This window comes from Pecten maximus, chromosome 12 (genome assembly GCF_902652985.1).
Source record: "Pecten maximus chromosome 12, xPecMax1.1, whole genome shotgun sequence".
Taxonomy (NCBI): Eukaryota; Metazoa; Mollusca; class Bivalvia; order Pectinida; family Pectinidae; genus Pecten; species Pecten maximus.
This window is the reverse complement of record NC_047026.1, coordinates 14656814-14683758: the sequence shown is the minus strand read 5'-3', so window position 1 is coordinate 14683758 and position 26945 is coordinate 14656814. Positions and strand designations below refer to the sequence as shown.

The 26945-nt window shown below is 41.4% G+C and overlaps 2 protein-coding genes across 2 annotated transcripts; both read right to left on the bottom strand.

Moving 5' to 3' along the window:
- Positions 1-248: 248 nt before the first annotated feature.
- LOC117338868 (cell surface glycoprotein 1-like) lies at positions 249-4511 on the bottom strand. Its single transcript, XM_033900232.1, has 2 exons — positions 4426-4511; positions 249-2013 (listed from the first exon to the last, which is right to left on the bottom strand). Exons 1-2 carry the CDS (start codon positions 4509-4511, stop codon positions 249-251), a joined length of 1851 nt encoding a protein of 616 aa, XP_033756123.1.
- Positions 4512-6868: 2357 nt separating this feature from the next.
- LOC117339728 (apolipoprotein D-like) lies at positions 6869-10860 on the bottom strand. Its single transcript, XM_033901444.1, has 5 exons — positions 10524-10860; positions 10104-10234; positions 9276-9358; positions 7896-7991; positions 6869-7155 (listed from the first exon to the last, which is right to left on the bottom strand). Exons 1-5 carry the CDS (start codon positions 10623-10625, stop codon positions 7019-7021), a joined length of 549 nt encoding a protein of 182 aa, XP_033757335.1. The 5' UTR covers positions 10626-10860; the 3' UTR covers positions 6869-7018.
- Between the last annotated feature and the right edge of the window lie 16085 nt (positions 10861-26945).

Here is a 26945-nt window from a genome sequence, read left to right as displayed (position 1 = left end):
GTGGGTATTCAAGGGGAGGTTTGGGATCATCTAAGGGGGTGTGGGGGTCTCATCAAGGGGCGCTGTGGGGGTCTCTACGGGGCGGTGTGGGGTCTATCCGGGCGGTGTGGGGTATCTCAGGGGCGGTTGTGGGGTCTCTCAGGGCGGTTTGTGGGGGTCTCTCACGGGTGCGTGTGTGGGTCTCTCCGTGGCGGTGTGGGGGTCTCTCCGGGCGGTGTGTGGGGTCTCTCCGGGCGGTGTGGGGTCTCTCACGGCGTGTGTGGGGTCTCTCCGGGGGGTGTTGGGGTCTCTCCGGGGCGTGTGGGGGTTCTCCGGGGCCGTGTGGGGTCTCTCCGGGGCGGTGTGTGGGGTCTCTCCGGGGTTGTGTGGGGGTCTCTCCGGGGCGGTGTGTGGGGGTCTCTCCGGGGCGTGTGGGGGTCTCTCCGGGGCGTGTGGGGTCTCTCCGTGGGGCCTGTGGTGGGGTCTCTCCGGGGTGTGTGGGGGTCTCTCCGGGGCGGTGTGGGGGTCTCTCCGGGGCGTTGGGGTCTCTCCGGGGGTGTGGGGGTCTCTCCGGGGGGTGTGGGTCTCTCCGGGCCGTGTGTGGTCTCTCCGGGGCGGTGTGGGGTCTCTCCGGGGCGTGTGGGGTCTCTCCGGGGTGTGTGGGGGTCTCTCCGGGGCGGTGTGGGGTCTCTCCGGGGCCGTGTGGGGTCTCTCCGGGGCGGTGTGGTGGGTTTTTTCTCTGGCGTTTGGGGTCTCTCCGGGGCGTGTGTGGGTCTCTCCGGGGCGGTGTGGGGTCTCTCCGGGGTGTGTTGGGGTCTCTCCGGGCGGTGTGGGGTCTCTCCGGGGCCGTTTGGGGTCTCTCCGGGCCTGTTGGGGTCTCTCCGGGGCGTGTGTGGGGTCTCTCCGGGGCGTGTGTGGTCTGCTCGGGCGTTGTGGGGTCTCTCCGGGCGTGTGGGTCTCTCCGGGGGTGTGGGTTCTCCGGGGCGCTGTGGGGTCTCTCCGGGGCGGTGTGGGTCTCTCCGGGGCGGTGTGGGGGTCTCTCCGGGGCGGTGTGGGGGTCTCTCCGGGGCGGTGTGCGGTCTCTCCGGGGCGTTGTGGGGTCTCTCCGGGCCTGTGTGGGGTCTCTCCGGGCGTGTGGGGTCTCTCCGGGGTGTGTTGTGGGGTCTCTCCGGGGCGGTGTGGGGGTCTCTCCGGGGCGGTGGTGGGTCTCTCCGGGGCGGTGTGGGGGTCTCTCCGGGGCGGTGTTGGGGCTCTCCGGGGCTGTGTGGGGGTCTCTCCGGGCGGTGTGGGGTCTCTCCGGGGCGGTGTGGGTCTCTCCGGGCGGTGTGGGGTCTCTCCGGGGCGGTGTGTGGTCTCTCCGGGGCGGTGTGGTGGTCTCTCGGGGCGGTGTGGGGTCTCTCCGGTGCGGTTGTGGTGTCTCTCCGGGCTGGTGTGGGGTCTCTCCGGGGCGGTGTGTGGTCTCTCCGGGCGGTGTGTGGTCTCTCCGGGGCGGTGTGGGTCTCTCCGTTGGGGTGGGGGGTCTCTCCGGGGCGGTGTGGTGGTCTCTCCGGGGCGGTGTGTGGTCTCTCCGGTCGTGTGTGGTCCTCTCGGGCGGTTGTGGGTCTCTCCGGGGCGGTGTGGTGGTCTCTCCGGGGCGGTGTGTGGGGTCTCTCCGGTGGCGGTGTGGGGATCTCGGTCGTGTGTGGTCTTCCAGCGGGGCCGGGGGTTGTGGTCTCCGGTGTGTGGGGGTCTATCTCCGGAGCGGGATGGGGTATCTCGGGGCTGTGGAGTCTCCGGGGGTGGTCATCGGAGTGGTGGTTCCGGCGGTTGGTCTTGTGGGCGTGTCTCGTTGGCTCTACGCGGGTGGGGTCCTCGGGGCGGTGTGTCTCTCCGGGCGGTGTGGGTCTCTCCGGGGCGGCCTGGGGGGTTGCCTCCAGCGGTGTGGGGTCTCCTCGGGGACGGTGTTTCCGGGCTCTGGCCGGGGCTGTCGGGTACTCGAGGAGTGTGGGTATATGGGACGTGTGAGGTCTTACACGTAGATGTCGAATATATCGACTGTGAGTTGTGCGGGATCACCTAATGTGTGGGTAATATAAGGGCTGTGAAGTTCTCAGGGGCGATGTTCGGATAGCGTATGTTAATGATAGAGGTGTCGTGTGCAGGATATCAGTACTTGTATACTATCAACACGGCATAGCTTACAGTCCATACCTGAACCAGCGTCGACATCTCTTCTGAAACACACATCCTGCTAGTAGTTTCTATTGATTGGAAAGATCATAGCCGTAGTTTCCGACTGTTGTGAATTTGTTGAATTGCGTGATTTTACAAATATCGGTTCAACACTACAACATGTAAAAGAAGGTCTAACTATACTCGGACTGTAACAAGTTCTCAGGTCCCTGTGATACACCCTATATGTATAGGTCTAACTATACTCAGACTGTGACAAGTTCTCAGGTCCCTGTGATACACCCTATATGTATAGGTCTAACTATACTCAGACTGTGACAAGTTCTCAGGTCCCTGTGATACACCCTATATGTATACATGTAGGTCTAACTATACTCAGACTGTAACATCTCATGTCCCTGTGATACACCCTTTATGTATAGGTCTAACTACTCAGACTGTGACAAGTTCTCAGGTCCCTGTGACCCTATATGTATAGTTCTAACTACTCAGACTGTGACAAGTTCTCAGGTCCCTGTGATACACCCTATATGTATAGGTCTAACTTTACTCGGACTGTAACAAGTTCTCAGGTCCCTGTGATACACCCTATATGTATAGGTCTAACTATACTCAGACTGTAACAAATTATCAGATCCCTGTGATACACCCTATATGTATACATGTAGGTCTAACTATACTCAGACTGTAACATCTCATGTCCCTGTGATACACCCTTTATGTATAGGTCTAACTACTCAGACTGTGACAAGTTCCCAGGTCCCTGTGATACACCCTATATGTATAGGTCTAACTATACTCAGACTGTAACAAATTATCAGATCCCTGTCCTTTCTATCCCAACATGGACACTCTGAATTCATAACACGTAATCTTTCAACTTTCAAACTTTATTAACCCACCGTCATCAGATTTGGGGCTATTCAAATCGTCCTGTGTCCGTGGTCCATGGTCCGTCCCTCCGTCCCTCCGTAAACAATTCTTGTTATCGCTATTTCTCAGAAAGTGCTGAAGGGATCTTTCTCAAATTTCATATGAAGGTTTACCTTGGTGCCTAGTTATGCATATTGCATTTTGAGACCTATCGAAAAACAACATGGCCGACAGGCAGCCATCTTGGATTTTGACAATTGAAGTTTGTTATCGCTAAATCTCAAATTTCATATATAGTATCCCCTTGTTTGAAAAGTACTGGAGGGATGTTTCTTAATTTCCACAGATAAGTAATAGGAAGGGGAAAATAGAGAGAAGATCAATCTGACATGGAACCTATAAAGATCATTCAATGGTGGGTGCCAAGATCCCTCTGGGATCTTTACAATGTAGATGTACCGAGATAAACATGCTAACAACAATGTACAAAGTTTTACACAACTACAGTCGCATCCGGCCCGGGGCGTATCATTTATATAGACAGTAGTTAAGCAGGAAAGATAATGCTTCACGGATAAAAAAAAAAACCCATCATGACCATGACTATTGGTGTCCCCTTAACACCCGTCTTCAATGACCATGACTGTTGGTGTCCCCTTAACACCCGTCTTCAATGACCATGACTGTTGGTGTCCCCTTAACACCCGTCTTCACTGACCATGACTGATGGTGTATCATTGACACCCGTCTTCAATGACCATGACTGTTGGTGTCCCCTTAATACCCGTCATCAATAATCATGACTGTTGGTGTCCCCTTAACACCCGTCTTCAATGACCATGACTATTGCTGTCCCCTTAACACCCGTCTTCACTGACCATGACTGATGGTGTATCATTGACACCCGTCTTCAATGACCATGACTATTGCTGTCCCCTTAACACCCGTCTTCAATGACCATGACTATTGGTGTTCCCTTAACACCCGTCTTCACTGACCATGACTATTGCTGTCCCCTTAACACCCGTCTTCACTGACCATGACTATTGCTGTCCCCTTAACACCCGTCTTCAATGACCATGACTATTGCTGTCCCCTTAACACCCGTCTTCACTGACCATGACTGATGGTGTCCCCTTAACACCCGTCTTCAATGACCATGACTATTGGTGTTACCTTAACACCCGTCATCAATAACCATGACTGTTGGTGTCCCCTTAACACCCGTCTTCACTGACCATGACTATTGGTGTTACCCTTAACACCCGTCATCAATGACCATGACTAGTTGGTGTCCCCTTAACACCCGTCTTCACTGACCATGACTGTTGGTGTCCCCTTAACACCCGTCTTCACTGATCATGACTGTTGGTGTCCCTTAACACCCGTCCTCAAATAAACCTTGGTGTTGTATGGTGTTCCGTTAGGGCCGAATTTCCAAAATCGCTCCTTGTACCTTCGTCATCGTATTTTCTCTCCTTCGCCATATTGTTTTCGCTCCTTCGCGTTTAGGGCGAAGGAGCGATATTGGAAATTTGGCCCTAACGGGACACGTGTTGTGGGGACGTTAAGCCCCTAAACCAAACAAACACAGATACATTTTAGGTCATGGTTTTATAAAATAAGGACTACCATGCCTTTGAATTATTAATATTTGGCATCATCGAGAGTCGATAACTTTGTGGAATAGATAATGAAATCATTAAAATACACTACACTTCCTAGACTGGTATCCGAGGTTCTAGGGACAGTAGTTTAGTACAAAGCTCTTTAGCAGCTAACGTAAATCTCAAATTGGGACATTGGATTATTCCAAGGTTGTTAAACTACAATACTTCTTCTAGTTCCTTTTTTTTGTCAAATAGAAATAGTTTCTCGTTGTACGTTTGTTACACTACTCCATGATTGGAAAATTGTAGTTTTAGGTGTAATTTTTAATAGTAAAGTTGTCATTTAGTGTAGTGTTTCATTCTTATTGAGCAATTTGTGTAGAACATTCCGACAAAATTCATCAGCAAGTGATAAACTATCAACCTCGTAATCTGATGAATTGCTATTTGAAATATTTGATAGGTTTTTATGTTAATGTTTAATTGTATAGGACTCACTATTACCTTTTCATACGCCGCAGGTAATATCAAGCTCCTTGCAGATCTTCCTTACCTTACCAAAAGTGCTTGCTTGGGATTGCTTTTCATATCCGAAGGTCGAAGGTCATGTTTGCCTGTGATAAGTTCGGTTGGGCCCATCAAACTCAATTTTCATGCAGTTTTTCCTTACCATAAGTGCTTGCATGGGATTGACTTTTGAACATTTTTTTTTACATTATGAAATCTGTTTCCGTGCAAAAACACATGCTCAAACTTCTTGAGGTGCTCATTCACCGAAAGTTCCTGCTCTTTATTGCCGAATTACGATAATATCTGAGTGATTCTGGTCTTGCTTACTTTTAACATTAATTTTTGAAGTAAAACAAAAATCTTCCTAATCACGCAACTTGCTGCGCAGGCGACATATTCACTTCCGTACAATTATTATTCTCTTATCCAGGGCTATTCTCAGATATATAAATGTCCTTGACCCTAGGACTCAGATAGCATTAACTTTGACCAAGTGACCTTGATTGTTTGTCAGCTGACATCTTGTTTAATCCCAACCAACTTGTTCTAAGGACGTCACTACAAAATGTTCATCAGTGAAAAAACCTTGGACTTAGTGATGATGATTTTTCGTAAAATTACTCTTTGTCATAACAAAATGTTCCCCACTGAAAAGATACAGAATTTGACATTGATCCCAGCCCCGGTGATCTTGACCTGTGGTCAGCTGATTCGATGTTAGATTCTCACCCAACTTTGTTTCATCGTGTCATAAAAATTGTTCATCAATGACATTAATCGTTGATCCAGTGACCTTGACTTTTGGTCAGATGACCGTTTGTTTAATTTTGGTCAACTTTGTTGCAAAATGTCATAACAAAATGTTCATCAGTGGAAATGTACAAAATTATACCTAAGCTCTTTAGACGCAGTTACCTTGACCTGTAGTCAGTTCCCTGTAAGTTTAATTCTTACAAACTTTGTTACATACTGTCATAACAAAATGTTCAATAGTGAAAAGATAAATGTTTACCTTGACCTTTGTTTTAGTGACCGTGACCTTTGGTCGGTTGACTTTTTATTTGATTCCAACCATTTCATAATCTCATAACAAAATGTTCACATGTTAAAAGATACAAAATTTGACCCTGACCATGACCTTTGACTTTGAATTTTGAGCAGTCTGCTTTTTTTTTTACTTCCAACCAAGGGCTTATACAAAATTGGTTCCACTTCGTCCAAGGATCCCCCAGACGTTCATTGCTACAAACGAATAATTTTGAAGAATTAGCTATATTTAACCTACTGGACCACCCCTCAGGTCTCTGGGGATCAGATCCACCGAAAAAATGGCTTCTCATCACCCACGGATGCTTCAGGCCAAATATATATTACCACAGAGTAAGAAGCATTCTAAAGAATTTACTTTTTTCCTCTATTCGACTCCGCCCCTCAAGTTCCTCTTCTTGCCCCAAGGCTGCTTCAGGTCAATTCTGATGAAAGTCCACCGAGTCGTGTTTTACTTGTATCCGTTTCTAGGAAAAGTTGACGGACGAAAGAATGCCGTTCGGTCAGGTGAATTTAAAAAAAAAACACATATAGAATTGATGAAATCCTAGTTAGACCCCACAAGAATAAACTTGAACCAATTGTTGACGAACGGACGGACATAGGTTTGATACGTCCGTCTAAATTTATGTGTGAGCATTGTTTCAATGTGTATATTATCACGAAATAACACCAAATGTAGCATAAGAGGAAGATTTATTTTACCTTTGGTTAATTAAAATTTGGTATAATTTCAAAATGTGTACTGTTCGTCATAGTTGATATGTACCAATTTCTCCCATGTGCCATGTACACCTGTAGTCCGCAATTTTCTCTGGGATATACGTTTATGCCTCGCATCCGTTTTGATCGGACACGATGAACTGCGAGGTGTCGATACCCAGTGTCGTCAATCGCCTGTATAACTTGGATCTCTGCTTGCTTGATAAACTACTTCTGTCTCGGGACATGATCCATGCCAGTTCTGAAACAATAAACTTTACTGAGATAGGATCAAGAAACGAGGGATGACAGTTTATACATATATAGTTTGTGGTTTGTCAGCAGTCATAGTTTCCAAAGAAGTAGTGGTCTGTGAATTTATTTTATCCAAGCTGAATTCTTTTTGTTTTAATAAAGATGCAACATTTCTTATATTGATTAATTAAGTGAATTAAAATCATCATTACGGTACAGAAGATATCAATACAGTAAAATACAGTTCAATTTTATTGAAATTTAGATCACAGATATCAGGTAGATTTAACATCTTTAAACGACTATTTCTCAATAACAAAAAGGTCAAGTGCAAAATAATAATATTGGTCTACAACACAACACTTTCAAGTGCACGAGGGTCAAATGTACTAAACATGGATCCTCAATAATAAAGAGGCCATAAGTCTTGATAGTTTCACATACTTTAATTTCTTCCATTAACTAATTAGGGGTCCTTGCTCATTACACAAATTCAAGGTAATAGACGTACAATGTATGTGCTAATATATCTTAAACTACATATTTCTCTTAAATTACCAAAAATCGCTACCTATTGGAAGTATAACATGGTTCCAACAAAATATACTTTTTTTGTGAGCTGAGGAACAGGTGAGCAAATTTAGGCCCACTGGTGCTTTCGTTTTATAATGAACTGGAAACATAAATAAACAGAAAAAAACCTCACTTATTCTTATTATCTTAAATATGACTTGTCTGGTTACGTACCTATGTTTGTGATCCCGTACATGTCGGAGCACGAGTACACGATGGAATAGTCACTGTAGTCTGTATCTATAATGTAGTAGTTTCCAGATGGTAGCCCTGGTAACAAGCAAATTTTATCATTATATCACGAATATTGTGTTATCATACACAGGTGATTAGGTTAGGTACACTCCTCAAAAGCAGCTACATTTTGTAGATCGGTAAATCATTTAGAACTTGAGGTACATGTCTAGTTTTTGAATTTTAAGGGCCGAATACTTCGTGTTTCTCAGTTGGACAGGGATTTGTTTGTACGTATTGATGATCGCCGGGTAATTATTTTCGCGCTATATTTAATAACCGCGAATATAGTTAAATAAAATATCTCGCGAAGGTTTTCAACAATACAGTATTCTATATGGTATATTAATTCATTCTTTCAATCTGAATGTATGAATTAGATTCCAATCATCCTAAATGAAATCTTATATACAGGGTAATTGGATATATCTATTAATAGTCCGATATCGCATTATATGATACCTTGGCAGAAAGTCTAAGCTATACGTGTATATCAATGGCCTTGACTTGAGGTTATATAAATCCGGACTCTTTCGGTCGCGTGTCCATCCAGTGATAAACACATGTGTTGATATGGAAGTTCACCTTTGCCTGTCGCGGTAAGAGAAAGTGTTATAAAACTATGGACAGTAACCTTTGTCTGTCACGGTAGGTGAAATAGAGTTATAAAACTATGAACAGTAACCTTTGTCTGTCACGGTAGGTGAATACCTGTTATAAAACTATGAACAGTAACCTTTGTCTGTCACGGTAGGTGAATACCTGTTATAAAACTATGAACAGTAACCTTTGTCTGTCACGGTAGGTGAATACCTGTTATAAAACTATGAACAGTAACCTTTGTCTGTCGCGGTAGGGTAATAACTGTTATAAAACTATGAACAGTAACCTTTGTCTGTCACGGTAGGGGAATACCTGTTATAAAACTATGAACAGTAACCTTTGTCTGTCACGGTAGGGGAATACCTGTTATAGATGAATACCTGTTATAAAACTATGAACAGTAACCTTTGTCTGTCGCGGTAGGTGAAATAGTGTTATAAAACTATACAGATTATCCTTTGTTTGCTGCGGTGGGTTAAATATTGTTATAAAACCTGTTTAGGGTCAATCCTATATGTGTCATGTGATACAGTTTAATTACAATGTAATAAGAAGCAGAAACTGTCGTCGGTCCCGTGTTCAGATTTGAACACATATGTACACGATATTTAGTGAATTTGTTCTTTCGTTTACTTGCCTTCTATATGTAATATATTTATATAACGACTGTACTGTCGTATGTAAAATGGTTCAAAATGTACAACAAAAGTGACTTACATCCCGCAAACGAGGCTCTGAAATGACCGGGGTGCCCATCGACAAGATCCAGAGCACCTTCTGTTGTTCTGTTCGTTCCCGTCCTATAGTTTAAATGCAGTTTAGTCATTCTCATAAAAACACTTTTTTTCAGTCTTTATTACATATCTTGCTATCATTTTATGTGAACTTACAGGTACTTTTAAAAGTAATCCGACTTTTTTGGCATAGCCGTATAATATTCTTTTGGCCCCGGATATGACACGATAGATGGCGTTACTGGTCAAGATGAAGTATGTGATTGGTCAATGTAGCGGTAAATGCAAAATGCAGATATGCAGTTAAAAACGAAACCAAGTTAAGATTGAATACAAGCTGAATAAGTAGATGTATCTATTCAAATAACACATAAATAAAGTTATATTCCTGATTCAAATGCAGTCTTGTTATCACCAAAAATAATTCAAACTGATATAATTTTGTTATCCGTGCTGAAACGCATTATATAATTAGTTTGTTAATTTATTTCACCAGCAGTTTTACATTATAACCACCAGCATTAAAACTATGCCGTTTATCTTTTTTAGAGATATTTCTTGTTTTTTGTTTGTTTTTGTTTTGTATTTTTGTTGTTGTTGTTGTTGTTGTTGTTGTTGTTTTTCTACCTCTCGAAGAAATTTTGTAAAGAAACACGTAAATATTTCTACTTTTCTAGATCTTAATAAATCTTTATTTCTTATTCTAACACAAGTTCAAAATGTTGGGAATGACGTCATCAATCCACCTTATTCCCCCCCCCCCCCTCTCTCTCTCTCTGCTGTTCAGCGTGCCCCACTCGTTTACACTTACCACGTCCCGATCCTGTTGTACAGGACAGTGTAGCTACCATCTCCACGTGAAATGTACGTGTCCGACACGCATCTCGTGTACCACTCTAATGGGTTGTCAAATCTCTCCGTCTCGTACCACGTGCCTGTATACTGTCGAAACAAAACACACTTTTACTTATAAAGGTGTATACTAATATATTAAATCATAGAAAAGGTGTTTCATGTGATTGTTGTTGAACAACTGTCTCTTACACGTGACCAAAACCTCTGGGTTCACAAATAAAAACGACTTACAGATTTAACACTTCTGTTGAGTTTGGTAAAAATGGCAAGAGCCGATTCCATATCCCGGACATCGTTAGCTATGGACTAATAGGTGAATATTACTTTCTTATTCATTGACGAACTTATTATATATTTAATTATCTAAATTACTTACCCTTTCAGTGTCGAAGTCGGCTACTACTGGAATAGTCGGACATGTTGCTTGGAGGAGTGAAACCGCCCCGAGAATAAGCAATAATTGGAGAGAACCTGTCATGTTGGTTGTCTCGTTACAAATATCTTATACAACGCGCGGATACATCCTACGTATGTAAAGTTATCTGTCAATCAAGGCTGGCTAGATAAAGTGTCTGATAACAAAGTAGTTGTTCATTGACTTTACGTTGAATGATGATATTTTGATTGTGTTCCCTCGAAATATGGCTGTCACTCGGGATCACTTATTTTTGTCCGTCGTCACGCGTCGGCGTAGAACGAATATCCATACCCTGCCTACACTGCTCTCCGGCAGGACGACCATCTGTCAGAAATTGTCCGTCCGTCATCCAGAGCTACGTTATCGCAGCTAGTGTCGGCGTAGTCGTCGTTGTCATTCTTTAGTTTCCTGACGGGTTTTTTTTTCGATATCATTTCCCAGTTTTTCATTTTGGAACTCAGTATGTGCCTTAATTAATATCTGAATATATTGCATGTCAAGTTAGAACCATGTGTCAATATTCCAATTATTGCTGAGCTGGAGTTATGGCCCTTTGTACATAGGTAGTAATCTTAATTAACTAGTTGTACCCGTGCCATATCATTCCATATTCGTTTTCCCGTCAAATACGGTAAATTATGGCATGTCATCGTTCGTCCGGATTTTAACGTTTGTTTAAAACTTGGTATGCATTATAATCATGCCATGTAGTTGTGTTCCTACGAAAAGAATTTGATTCTTTGCAAACGTTATTGTCCCTTTCTATTCCATTATTGGATATTCTTGTCCGGATGTCTCGTACAGTTTTCGACCGATTTTTTCCCAAATCTTGGTATGCGTCACAATCATGATATGATTTAAAGTTGTCGGTGACTCATCCTTCGTCAATTGTATATAGTTGTGTTTCCCTGATAGGCATTTTAACTTGACTGTTTTTGCAAACGTTATTGCCCTTTGGATATTTCTAGTACTTATATCTTGTCTGGAGATCTCTTCCTGGTTTTCTTCTGATTTCTTTGAAAATTGGTAGGCTTTATAATTGAGATATCAAATTATGTTTAATGAGTTGGAGACTGGCTCCTGATTACTTGTATTCTTCAGACATTTGGAAAATCAGACATTGATAGTGTAGTGAAGGAAGAGGGATACCACTTAACCACTCAAAGGCGATTCAAATCATATTTCAATACAAGAGAGTATAAAGAGAGTATAACACTATATTATGGAATTTGACGGGCGTATTTTGTACTCTTGGAGCTGGAGTTATGGCCCTTTGCACATGGGAAATTATCATCATCCAAAGTTTTCCGCATTATATTCGCTACCGCTTGCCTAATTGGATGTGCAATTTATCATAACAGATTACACATAATCTTTGAACCCTATATTAATCTCTTTTATTTGTTAGAGTTATATGACCGTTTGCGCATAGGAAATCCTTATTATTAACTTATCAACGATGGATTACAGTTCTTCTTCTTCTTCTTCTTCACCATTGCTGATAAAAACGTAATTAGACTGTAATTTAATAATTGGTTTGAGTTAATAGATGTATAAATTAGATCATCGTTACGTCCCGGTCATGATATAACTGAAACCTGGACTTTACCTCCGGACTCCACTAGAGAGGTTAACAGATAACTTATCGCTGGTAACAATGTAAACAAACAGGTGTAACGTTATGTGTACTTGTATGAAACTGATCAGCATCCCCCTCCATGGCCAAATGTAAGCAAGGAGCGGGATAAAATTCCACGACAACACATTGTAGTAATTTATAACGTTTAAAATAAGGATCTTTCTTTTTAAGTATTTAGTATCAATGATTAATATTTGTTACTTTTCTATACATGCGTTGAAACGTAAATTAAACCCGGCATATGGCACAAGGACTTGGGACAAACATCCACTCGCTATTCAGTAGAGTATGTGGATATGGTGATTTGTATATGGATATGGTGATTTGGTTTGTTTTGGTTTGTTTTTGTTTAACGTCCTATTAACAGCCAGGGTCATTTAAGGACGTGCCAGGTTTTGGAGGTGGAGGAAAGCCGGAGTACCCGAAGAAAAACCACCGGCCTACGGTCAGTACCTGGCAACTGCCCCACGTAGGTTTTGACCTCGCAACCCAGTGGTGGAGGGCTAGTGTTAAAGTGTCGGGACACCTTAACCACTCGGCCACCGCGGCCCCCTGGATATCGTGAGAGTTTACCTGGTTGTACATGTTTATTATGGACAATGGGTTAACAATGGTTAACATTAATGGTTAATATTTGTTTGCTTGGTTTATCGCTCTGTGAAAAACCAGGGTCATTGTGTGGTGAGGTTTCCTTGTAGTAGTTGGTGACTACCTCACTGAACAACATACGGGAACCGCGACACTTACAATTCAGAGCAATTATCGTAAAGTGTCTTGCCCAAGGACACAACCACGACAACACAGGTCCGTCCCGAGAAACACATACCGACTAGGGTAGGCAGCGTCGAACCACGCATATCGGACCTTCGCCTGAGATTTCGTGACAGGCGCTCTAACCGCCTGAGCTATCGTGGCCCCTCAATTAGTTATAGTCCCGACAAATTGGCACGTCCATGTTACAAGAGCTGTTGGAGAACAGCATAGCTCGTCTTGCAAATGTTTGTCAATAAATAATTGAAATATATTAATTGGTATGATTTCGCAAATTTGCAGTAATAACAGTGTTTACTTGATCAGATTGTGTTTTGTGTATTCATGCAATTGTCAAAATCGTACCAATTTATATATATGTGTAAATTATTTATTAACAAACACTCGAGAGACAAGCTATGCTGTTGTAAATTGAATAAATATGTTAAATAAAAACTTATTTTAATGAGAGTTGTCTCCCTTGAAAAAAGAGGAACAGTATCAATTGTCTTAACCACTCGGCCACCGCGGCCCCTGCTACTGGTCGTGCCACTCTACGATTGGTGGTACCACCGATCGTACGACCTCACAATTGGTCGTACGATCAGTCACGACCTGTCCCGAGTGTTTGCACGACCTTACGATCGGTCGCACCACCAGTCTTTACCTCGCAAACCACTTTCCTGGGTACAGGTAACAAAATGGCGGATATACAAGCAATGTTGTTACTGCAGCATCAGCAACAACAACTGGGTGCAGTGGCTGCCGCAGCACTTCTACGGCGTCGAAACCAACGACGAGCGAGAAGGCGACAGTACTAGGTAATGGGTGATCGTGTGAGCAGTCATAGGTTGCCACGACTGATCGTGCGAGCAGTCGCAGGTTGCCACGACTGATCGTGCGAGCAGTCGCAGGTTGCCACGACTGATCGTGCGATTGGTCACTGATCGCACCACTCATCGCACGATTGCCTACGATTGCCTTCGATTGCCTACGATTGATCTTGCGATCAATCTTCTCCAATCCGTAAGTCATTGCGCGACCAAGCGCACCACCAATCGTGCGATGACCTACCACCAGTCGTAGGACCAATCGCAGTATGCGATCGCGAATAGACATCGCAACAAACATTGCCGATCGGTCGTAGCTCGGCCAAATCGCCCCCAATCGCACGACTCAGAAATCGTACGATCTGGTGTGACTATAGCTTTAAGCCCCAGTCACACCGGACCTACGACCAGGTTACGACCTAGTTGCGACCGAAGAAAATCGGAATCGCAGGGAAATCGTAGCATGAGCGCACGACTAGTCGCAGTGGTCGTGGGTGATCGCACGCGCAAAGTCAGTCGCAGCAAGGTCGATGGTCATGTTCAAAACTTCTGACCTGCGATTCTAAATCGCAAGTGGTCGCAGAACGGTCGTACCACCAGTCGCACATGAACGCAGGACCAGTCGTGCATGATCGCGGGCCAAGTAGTCGCAAATTGGTCGTGCTACTGGTCGTTTGGTTTGGTTTGTTTTTGTTTAACGTCCTATTAACAGCCAGGGTCATTTAAGGACGTGCCAGGTTTTGGAGGTGGAGGAAAGCCGGAGTACCCGGAGAAAAACCACCGGCCTACGGTCAGTACCTGGCAACTGCCCCACGTAGGTTTCGAACCCAGAGGTGGAGGGCTAGTGTTAAAGTGTCGGGACACCTTAACGTAAGCATTTTCACATTGTTTTTTTGTTCAGTTTCACTCCAATAGGGGATAGTGTAACATTAGAGGGGCTCTTTTACCAAATATCAGCACCCTAGTATAATTATAAAGTAACGTGTTAAAAGCTTTCAACACTTACACAAAAATGTTTAAATATTTCAGTTTAACTCCGGCAAGGGATAGTTTAACCCCCACAGGGACCCTAATACCATGTATTAATATGCCTTTCAACACTCGCAACAGAAACTTAATGCAAAGTAAAAAAAAAAAAAAAACAGATTAAAAAAAAAATAAATCCAGGAAGGCATAGTCTTACACCAGAGAGACTCTATTGCCAAATATCAGCACCCTGGTGCAATAATAAAGTGATGTATTAATATCTTTCAACACTTGCACCAAAAACTTAACGCAAAAAAGTCCAAAAAATTTCAAAAATAATATGGGTTTTTTTTCCCAAAAAATATTTTAGTTTGACTCTGGCAAGGGATAGTTTAACCCTCACAGGGACCATATTACGATAAATTACTATGCTTTTCAACACTTGCACCAAAAACTTAACATTTGAAAATCCAACGCCGACGCGACGCCGACGCCGACGCCGGGGTAACAACATAAGCTTCGAACAGACGAGCTAAAACTATATAACTTTTTTTTTTAAATGTAAGGAGTCGTAGATTCTATTAAATTTTATTGAGAGGATGACCATTCAGAAACTCAGCATGCAGTTTTTCGGGATGCTAAATTTGTTTGGATTAAGTGAAGGACATGAATGTTCAATACAAAACTAGGTTATAATAATTATTCAAATAAAGGAAATTACTTTTATCGTGTTTACGAGGGACAGTTTATAAAACAAAACGGTCAACCTACATTTCAAACTTTCAAACTTTATTTCATTTCTCTTCACAAAATTAGATGTACAGAGAAAAACATAGTTACAGCAATATACAAAGAAAACGAATCTGATGCATGTGGAGGACAGATCATGTAGAGGAAGGATCATGTTGAGGACAGATCATGTAGAGGACAGACATGTGGAGGACGGATCATGTAGAGGACATATCATGTGGAGGACGGATCATGTGGAGGACAGATCATGTGGAGGACAGATCGTGTGGAGGACAGATCATGTGGAGGACAGATCATGTAGAGGACAGATCATGTGGAGGACGGATCATGTCTAGGACAGATCATGTAGAGGACGGATCATGTGGAGGACAGATCATGTGGAGGACAGATCATGTGGAGGACAGGTCATGTAGAGGACAGATGATGTAGAGGACAGATCATGTGGAGGACAGATCATGTGGAGGACAGGTCGTGTGGAGGACAGATCATGTGGAGGACAGATCATGTTGAGGACAGATCATGTTGAGGACGGATCATGTGGAGGACAGATCATGTGGAGGACAGATCATGTGGAGGACAGATCATGTAGAGGACAGATCATGTAGAGGACAGATCATGTGGAGGACGGATCATGTGGAGGACAGATCATGTGGATCAGATCATGTGGAGGACAGATCATGTGGAGGACAGATCATGTGGAGGACGGATCGTGTGGAGGACGGATCATGTGGAGGACAGATCATGTGGAGGACGGATCATGTGGAGGACAGATCATGTGGAGGACAGATCATGTGGAGGACAGATCATGTGGAGGACGGATCATGTGGAGGACAGATCATGTGGAGGACGGATCATGTGGAGGACGGATCATGTGGAGGACAGGTCATGTGGAGGACAGATCATGTAGAGGACGGATCATGTGGAGGACAGATCATGTGGAGGACAGATCATGTGGAGGGCAGATCATGTGGAGGACATATCATGTGGAGGACAGATCATGTGGAGGACGGATCATGTGGATGACAGATCATGTGGAGGACAGATCATGTGGAGGACAGATCATGTAGAGGACAGATCATGTGTAGAACAGATCATGTGGAGGATAGATCATGTGGAGGACAGATCATGTGAAGGATAGATCATGCGGAGGACGGATCATGTGGAGGACGGATCATGTGGAGGACAGATCATGTGGAGGACAGATCATGTGGAGGACAGATCATGTGGAGGACAGATCATGTGGAGGACATATCATGTAGAGGACAGATCATGTAGAGGACGGATCATGTGGAGGACGGATCATGTGGAGGACAGATCATGTGGAGGACAGGTCATGTGGAGGACAGATCATGTAGAGGACGGATCATGTGGAGGACAGATCATGTGGAGGACAGATCATGTGGAGGGCAGATCATGTGGAGGACAGATCATGTGGAGGACAGATCATGTAGAGGACAGATCATGTGGAGGACAGATCATGTGGAGGACAGATCATGAGACTTTTTGAAACATAATTTCAATAAATCTACATAAATTTCTTAACTTTTTGTTATTTTTTGTGTTCATTATTTCTGAATAATATTTGGCTATTCGTATACATACTTACCTAGATATATCTTTCTTTCTGTATTCAAATAAGGACATTTCAATAAATAGTGGAATTCATCTCCGATTTCACTTGCATTGCAATAATGACAAATTCTATTTTTATATTCAATATTTTGCCATCTCCCAGTTTCTACGATTACAAGTTCTAACTTTACACAATAGCCTTCACTCGCTGTCGTTTAATCATTCTAATTAATTTTCAAAATCACAATTATTTTGATATATTCGATAACACTTCACTGCTAAATTCTTGTAAAAACATTCAATGTTACAACCTTGTACCATGGCCAATTAGGGTTCAAGTACAAACTGTACCAGGAACAAACGTAACCTATTGGGCCCTACTGTCCTATATGGGTCAAGGTTCCCGCCAAATGACCGAACGAGATTAGTCATCCCGTTTTAGGATACCATAGTCTGCCGTTGAACCATTCTCATTTTTGAAAACAGTGATTAAAACATGTAGTTGTCATCATTTTACACATGGGTAATTTATACGTAATTTTCATTGCTGAGAACATGTACCGAAAATTTTGTAATCTCCTTTTCTGTATAAAGGACCGTAATACACTCTGGGGATATTACAAATTCAGACCAATGTTCTCTGAACTGTCACACAGTTGGTCATGCACCACTGCACTTGTAATAATCAGTAGGTCTTACTTGAAACAAAAAATATGAGAAACAAAATCTGAATTCCCCTTCTAACAGTTGTTCACTCCGTCCTCAAATAAACAATACAGAAAAACACACTATTTAGAGGTATATTCTTTGTCAACGTTATATCAGATTAAGACACTGACAAAAACGTCCTTCAAGTCGGCCCCGCGAACTCCATCACCAGATATAGACATCCCTAGTGCCTGGTGTGAGGAAATTGGGTGGAAGGCGAAATGCGCAAAACGATATGATATGACGTCACTCTGTGAATTCGTTCAGTAATTGACGTACGGTCCCATAAACATGATCTAACATTAGTCAGCACCTGGACTGATGAAGCAATATGCTGCGCCTATAAGTGAAACGGATAAAATGATACATCGAGCATACAGAATCATAAAGATTGGGCCAGTAATCTTGAAGAGATTGAAACAAAACTGAAATGTCGTGTACACGCATCGGTTTGTACCGCTTCACGTCCTATCAATAGCCACTGTCAGATCTTCAGATGATTCAGTCGTACTCACGAAAAGGGTCATATACGTACGAATTATAAAGTCATTTTCAACTCATTAGAGGCTTACCTAAAACTTATTATATTTCTGAGTGATAGTGTCGTCTATGTAGATATCAAATGTTACGTCACACTCGTTTAAGTTGTTAAGACGTTTAGAACTAGTCATCATTGCTTCATAATGTAATCAATCTTGGTATCTATAATTCGAATGAATTAAAGACGAATACCTAGACTATATGTGTTGAATTAAAAAAATGGGTCAAAATATGCACAAAAACAATTATTTATAACGAGACAATTGGAAATGAAAACAACACAAGATGTTCCGGACGTGTCACGTGTCATCTAAAGCAATACAAAAAATGAATAAATATAGAATAAATAAAAAAGGATTATACCACTGTCTAAAACCATGAAGTTTTCTCTATATGTGAATAGACTGTGGTGAATATTTTCACTTTCATCAGACGAATAGCGTATGAACCCTGTGTACTGGTGTTAAATATACGAAATTGAATCGACTAGACTCTCGTATACTATGAATGTAAGTCTATTCGGTTACGTTTTGTCTACACCTTAATATATATATGCGAGAGTATATGGGTCCCCTCGTCTCGGTTTAGAACCGGCTCCTACAGACAGCGTCATTCACCTGCCGCTTGAAAATATTGGTCTCTCATTATAGTCCTCATTATCTGTTGTATTAAATCTCATGCAATACATGACATCGAAAACGAATAATCCCATTTGTTGTGGAGACGCCCGTTATAAATGCCCTTGTTGTATCGAGGCCACAGGGATATGAACGTCTGTGATAGAAATAAAGGGTCTTTCTCTCTTCAAATTATTTAAATAAGCATTCGGAAGTAGGCCAATTGGGGCTTAGAGGAGCTTTGTTTACACAGCAGTACATATTTGCACATGTGTTTGAAGATCAAAACGCATTTCTTATGTGCAAAAAATGTCATTTTGTACCAAATACAATTGATTTTTCCAGGTGTAGATATTTTCAACACTGATTTATGTATCACTGCAAATGTTTCATGTTTAACAAATTTGATTAAAATGTTTTAAAGTATTATAAACATTTGCATATTAATTTTCTTTTAGAAGTTCCAAGTAAAGCAGGACAATACATCAAATTATAATTTATCCCCAGGTAAGTATGTAGGAGGTAACACTTGGTTTCTCTCCTCGGGTAGACTAAGTACAGTTCATCCCTCCCCAGTACCACTACTAATCCCTCCACAAGCAAGTAATACCGTGTTCTATTCCTGTCCATCTTGTTTTACCTTGTATTATTGTTATCCATATGTAATATTCATATTCCCTGCACTGTACTGTTTACAAGAATAAACAGTTGTCATTGTCAGTTACCGCTGTGGCAAACGGCTACGAAATCGTCTTTAGACTGTTACTCTAAAGCACTATCACGAAAATTGTTATAATCAACTATTACAAACCAGGCGCGGATCCAGGATATTCGTAAAAAAAAAAAAAAAAAAAAAAAGGGGGGGGGGTCCTGACCACCGGTATACGTCAGACTGTTGTACGGACGTCGAACATGAAGCCTGTATCCAAAACTACCGGGTTACTAAGTTCACTAGTTTCGTTAGAGTACATTTGAGAAAGGTAAAGTACAATGTTTATGACAGCGCAGGTTCTTTACCCACTACATAAAAACAGTAAAATGCACTGGGACTTGGCACAAATCCGCCAACCAACTGTCTATACATACACATACACGGACCGTGGGATAGGACGTGTGTGCCAAGTCCCTGTGATAAAATGTATCCATAAAGAATGGCATTTACATGTCGAGATAAAATCATTGATCGTCACAGAGTGCATGTAAACTCATGGTTTTACCACTGGGAATCCTCAGCTTGGTACAAAGCCTTTGCTAAAGGTCAGAATATATTGTTAACTTATTGCATAGGCAAATATACACGCTTTACCTTTCAATACATATTTTAAAATGCCACACAATAAATATGGGGTACAAATATCGCTGTTTCGTCTTTCATGTCAAACAGTCTTTGAGAAGGGCTGTTATCATGGTTTTTCGCAAATTGAAAAAATAAAATCGCGATTATTCGTTTCTTCCGAGATTCATAAAACTTGTGACGATTATTATGAAATTGAAACTGCAAGATACTATCTGCATGAGATTATGTACGGGATGTATTTTGAGGATTTTACCCCTTACCGATACTTTTAGTAAGTTGCTGGTTTACCGCCCATTGCTAGATTTGAAATGGCATAGCTCAGTCAGAGCGCCGGCCAAGTAACTTTGGGTGAAGATCCCAGGTGCTTGGGTTGACACTCTATAACCGTATCGGGAATTTCTTTCTCTGGAACCTGAAAAAAGGACCGGTCTGTGATGTCGTGGTTGTGTCCTTGGGCAAGACACTTTACCTTAATTGCTCTGGATGGCATCACACAGTCATGTCGTATGGCAATCGATGAGTTAGTTACCATTTACTACAAGGAGTTTGGTTTGGTTTGGTTTATTTTGTTTAACGTCCTATTAACAGCTGAGGTCATTTAAGGACGGCCTCCCGTGCGTGCGACATGCATGTGTGTGGTGAGTGCGTATGTGTGTTTTGGGAGGCTGCGGTATGTTCGTGTTAAGTCTCCTTGTGATAGGCCGGAACTTTTGCCGATTTATAGTGCGACCTCACTGAAGCATACTGCCGAAGACACCCAGCAGCACACCCCACCTAGGTCACATTATACTGACAACGGGTGAACCAGTCGTCCCACTCCTTATATGCTGAGCGCTAAGCAGGAGAAGCAACTACCATTTTTAAAGACTCTGGTATGTCTCGGCCAGGGGACAGAACCGAAAGCCTTCCTCACAGGGGCGAACGCTCAACTAAAGGCCAAAAGTGAGGCATTGTCAAGGGAGGAGACCCGGATAGTCTCAAAATGACCATGAATGTTGACAGGCCGATACAACCCAGTAAACAAACAAACTCATATGGCTTCTCACGATGTACTGCATGTACATGAAACAGGAATCTCATATCAACAATTTATTTACAAACCCGAAAATTTCTCATAACATTATGACCCAAAATTACCTTTCCTTACACATATACCGATTGCACCTCATTTAGACAGTATCGCAGTAAATTATAGTGATGTTGGGATTCGCAATATCATTTCTCAAACATAACAACACAAACTCCGTTTTATATAACCGTTTTCATGTCTTTCTGTAAAATCCATTGACTTTCTATTGCGCAGTGTAATCCATACTCCCGTAAAATCTAATCTATCGCGATGTTGAGGAATTCATGTCGTGAAACTGCAGATATCAGCAAAGCTCTTTTCAAAAGATCTTCACGCATAAATACCTTAACAAATATGATGGCATTTCAACTAAAGAAAATGTTATCACGTGATTGAAGCCGTGCGTCATCACGAACCGCAAAACATAGGAAATATGCCAGCGTCCTTCAGCTTCAGCCAATCACTGTTATCTTGTTACTGTAAAATGGTAATCATTCCTCTTTGTTATAAGGTAGCATTTGACCTTCAATACGAGACGCCATTTCAATAAAATTCACTTCTTCTATGACTGAAAGTCGAGAACACTGGGATCAAATGCTGGTAAAATATTAAGATACAATCCTGGTTATCCTTCAAAAACTACGTCATCGTTAAATATGGTTGTTTCTTGGGTTGATGAATTCTGGTATCAACCCAAATGAAAGACTTGGTGTATATAGAAAGTTTTGCGACAATAAAACAAATGATCATATATTAATTTATATAAAGTGTGAAAAACACTCCCCATCTATAGAATAAAACAGTGTCATTATAAACTTGTGATAATTCTGATACTAGTAACATGCATTGTGACAAACACGCGAATGAATATTTATCCCCATTACAATGCTATCCCGTTATCCTCCATTATATGTCTGTATTAACTACTCAGTTTGTATTATATCATGTTTTTGCCGATTAACCGAAAGGCTAATAGCCAATAAACTATTGAACAAACAACACGTGTTAAACCCATAAAACAACATCTCGTTACAACGTATTGTAAAACTTATCTCGTGGTGTAGACACACAATAACTGTATCACTTCCGCTATATTGAAGACGTGTTCTTATCCCAAGGGACGTCCTCACTTTACTTATAAAATCATCCTTATGCATTCTCTCCGTTTCATAAGCCAATTATAGTATTGTGCATATCGATTCAGCTTGCGCCAAACCCCTTATATCTTGGCAATGAAATTATTTTAAACTATAGGTTCTTTATAATTTTGTCTGTAGATATAAATATCAATGAAACCACTCTTCTCTGGGGAAATGGTGATAACTCTCAACAGATAATTGAAGAAATATTTTTAGCTGTCCAAAATGATATCAAACCAAGTAAGCGTTTTAGCTAATTACATGTCCCCTAGCCGAGACATACCAGAGTCTTTAAAAATGGTAGTTGCTGCTCCTGCTTAGCGCTCAGCATATTAGGAGTGGGACGACTGGTTCGCCTGTTGTCAGTATAATGTGACTGGGTGGGGTGTCCTGCTGGGTATCTTCGGCAGTATGCTTCAGTGAGGTCGCACTATAAATCGGTAAAAGTTCCGGCCTATCACAAGGAGACGTAACACGAACATACCGCAGCCTCCCAAAACACACATACGCACTTCGCCACACGCATGCATGTCGCACGCACGGGAGGCCGTCCTTAAATGACCTTAGCTGTTAATAGGACGTTAAACAAAATAAACCAAACCAAACTAACTACATGTATTTGTTATCATATCACATTAATATATTGTTCTGTACATGTAACACGTACTTGATGATATGTAATCATTATCCAAGGCGTCATAATTAGATATATTACAATTTTATCTGTTCACCACATGTATATGATAGTTATTTACTTGTTATTATTCATCCTATAATGCAAACAAAGTGTTTCCAGATACGAGGATTCATTTGCTTTTGTGTGTACTTAGGAAGTGATTTAATATAAGCTTTAACGTTGTTTTCCTATCCCAAATTATAAAAAGGTATGTATATTTGATTCTAACACGATTCGTTTGCAACGCGTGTTTTGATTGGTTGCGGACCGACTTCTAATCTGCGATAGAACCATGACATATCGTGTTAAGCCACGCCCCGTTTCTAATCAAAACAATATGGCGTCAAGTTCGAATCGTAGCGAAATTCAACACTCTGCACCATTTATGATTGATGACCCGTGATATTGGAATCTAAAGTTAAGAAATCGAATAGAATGAATTAACTTAAGAAATTTAACAAAAATCGTTAACATCATTCTTACCGTCATCTATTGATTGAAACGCTCATTTCGTCCGTGTGTAAGCATCTAAGGTCAAGTAAAATCCGAAATGAAATGGAACAAGTGCACACAGCTTCACATAACGGTTAATTGAGTCTGTAGAAACACATCAACCCTGACTTTGCTAAAATGCACATGTCGTTAAGCATACTGCGTAAATCCAAATATGTCTTCAAATCTTCGGAAACAGGATTTTCACAACAATCCAAATACCCCGCTTCGTTAACATACAGACCGAGCTCTCGCCAGTATGGGCGTGGCTAATTGACCGACTTTGATAGCTTCTCTCTGATTGGTCAATCCGCCACAGTATGACACGTCACTAACGGAGGTCACAGAGTACTTAGCAGCGTACTTATAACACTGTAAAACAATGTTTCTAAATATATGCGATAGTAAACGTGTTAGAATGGGGATAGTACGTTGTTTTTCGTGGCTATACTGGCGATTAGAACATGAAATTTGGTTTAAACTCTCGACCTATCGGTCTCGAGTTCAAACCAAATTTCATGTTCTAATCGCCAGTATAGCCACTCAAAACAACTTACTATCCCCTAAATGAATTTTGAATAAAATATCGTAAGATTAAATTTAACTTGCTAGGCTACCTACCACACCTCGGGGATGTAATTCACCTGGATATCGAGCGCGGGAACACTGGGCTGAAATCATAACTGGACAAGAATGACGTAGAAGATGAAAACCACTTCATTTTAAAATGTCCCTACTTTAACGGTCTCAGAATAAAATATGTAAAGCCTCACTATAGGGCTAATCACTGTTTATAAGTTATTCAATTTACTATCTACTGGTAATGTTAAAGAATTAAGTAATCTGGGCGAGTTTTTATTCCAACCATCTTTACTACGTTCTGCTCTGATGGCTTCCGATTGTAGTTTGTTCCATACTGTTCATTCAACTTATTGAATCATATTTATATGCGTATATGCATGCTATACTGTCATGTGCCAGTACATTGCTCTACCCGAGCTGACTTGAATTATATTTTTGTAATTGTATGATGTTGATGAGATGTATACTCTCAAGACTAATAAAGAATTGAATTGAAAAAGTGTCTCCTTTACATCAAACTCAAATCAATGCTACTCAGGGTATCTAAGCGTTCACTCATAGCGGAAATGCTAGTAGAGGCCAGAATGAACATTTGACCAGGTCTGACCCCTAGATCACTGACTGTTAAAAGTGGTAAAGGAATCGGACCCTGGGTTAATATTTCAAATAGTGGTCTAGGGGGCGGACCCTGGGGCTATTTTACATTATTGGTCACAAGAACGTGCCAAGGTCATGTGGTAGAGGCACATACTCACTGACACGACTTCCATACAATATCCGTGATAAACATAAAATCACATACATCTCGTGCAGGGTTTGTCACCATGATTGCTGGATGATTCGATATTTCGATTTGACAAATACCTGATTGAAGATTAAGATTGTGATGACATCGGGCTTTGTATATTTTCATCCTTTAAGCAACATTGCTTATTAGAAAAGAAATGTAAGCAGATACATTATATATCATTGTATAAACGGGCCAAACCATGGATCGAACCCTGAACTCTCGTAGTTCAAGACCAATTACGCTGTATTTGTGGGACATCACCGCTTCATCAAGCTGAACTACTATTTGACAGGTGCCAGAAGCTGAAGAAAGACAGTCAAACCAAGCGACCGTAAGTCGTTTAATGACTAGAAAATTATGTTCCGATAACGACACAATCTGGCCAAAAATATGCTCATTGAGTATTTTAGCTGTGGCTACACACAATTCATACTCGTATCGACAATGTACAATGGCTAACGACAGACCAACACAATGCCACTCACTCCCAGAGATAAACTCTTTTGAAATCCACATAATGGGATTCAAAAGGATTTTTCGCATCAGAAATTTCCGAACATCTGTGATCGAGTTAAACGCTACTGAACTCGCCTGCTGTATGATGACACAATACCGGTGATGATGATGCAACCCCAGCAGCTTAGGTCGTGATACAAGCAGGTAAATCTACGATTGTCAAACAACAACGACATCGACGACGACTATATTTATCACAAATAAAAGATAAAATATTACAAAACAGATCTATTAAACTGTTGGTCTATGCGTGAAAATTGTAGAATATTGTATTCAGATAGCTGTTCAGGATTCGCACTTTGTGAAATTATAATGGTAGTTTGGTTAGGACGATCATAGGTTATTACTTTATAGGAGAATATTTGGAGGGGAAGTAATAAAAAATGGGAAATAGTGGTAGTGAATTTAGAATCTCATGTATTACCTTTGAGTCTAACACTAGTCATCCTTTATGATTGAAAACAATTAACTACAGACTTCACTCGGAACAATTAGCTAATGAACTCTATGCAAATCCATTATTATGGTTGTAAAATATACACTATTTACACACTGATATGTTTCCTCCACACATACCGTGGTTGTGTGTATTTTCATTCAAATTTACGTCATGATAAAATAATCACGATAAAATATATATCACGTCACGATACAATACATATCACGTCACGATACAATACATATCACGTCACGATATAATACATATCACGTCACGATACAATACACACACGTCACGATACAATACATATCACGTCACGATACAATACACATCACGTCACGATACAATACATATCACGTCACGATACAATACATATCACGTCACGATACAATACTAGCACGTCACAATACAATACATATCACGTCACGATACAATAAATATCACGTCACGATACAATACACATCACGTCACGATACAATACATATTATGTACCGATACAATACATATCACGTCCCGATACAATACATATCACGTCACGATACAATACATATCACGTCACGATACAATACATATCACGTCACGATAAAATACATATCACGTCACGATATAATACATATCACGTCACGATACAATACACACACGTCACGATACAATACATATCACGTCACGATACAATACACATCACGTCACGATACAATACATATCACGTCACGATACAATACATATCACGTCACGATACAATACTAGCACGTCACAATACAATACATATCACGTCACGATACAATAAATATCACGTCACGATACAATACACATCACGTCACGATACAATACATATTATGTCCCGATACAATACATATCACGTCCCGATACAATACATATCACGTCACGATACAATACATATCACGTCACGATACAATACATATCACGTCACGATACAATACATATCACGTCACGATACGATACATATCACGTCACGATATAATACATATCACGTCACGATACAATACA

Excerpts from the sequence above, each read along its gene's own strand:
- LOC117339728 (XM_033901444.1), bottom strand. The coding sequence starts at position 10,625 with ATGACAGGTTCTCTCCAATTATTGCTTATTCTCGGGGCGGTTTCACTC. Across the intron at positions 9,359-10,103 it reads TACAACAGGATCGGGACGTG|GACGGGAACGAACAGAACAA; the intron begins GTAAGTGTAAAC and ends TTTAAACTATAG. Across the intron at positions 7,992-9,275 it reads CAGAGCCTCGTTTGCGGGAT|GGCTACCATCTGGAAACTAC; the intron begins GTAAGTCACTTT and ends GCTTGTTACCAG.
- LOC117338868 (XM_033900232.1), bottom strand. The coding sequence starts at position 4,511 with ATGGCGAAGGAGAGAAAATACGATGACGAAGGTACAAGGAGCGATTTT. Across the intron at positions 2,014-4,425 it reads GAACACCATACAACACCAAG|TCGATATATTCGACATCTAC; the intron begins GTTTATTTGAGG and ends CACAACTCACAG.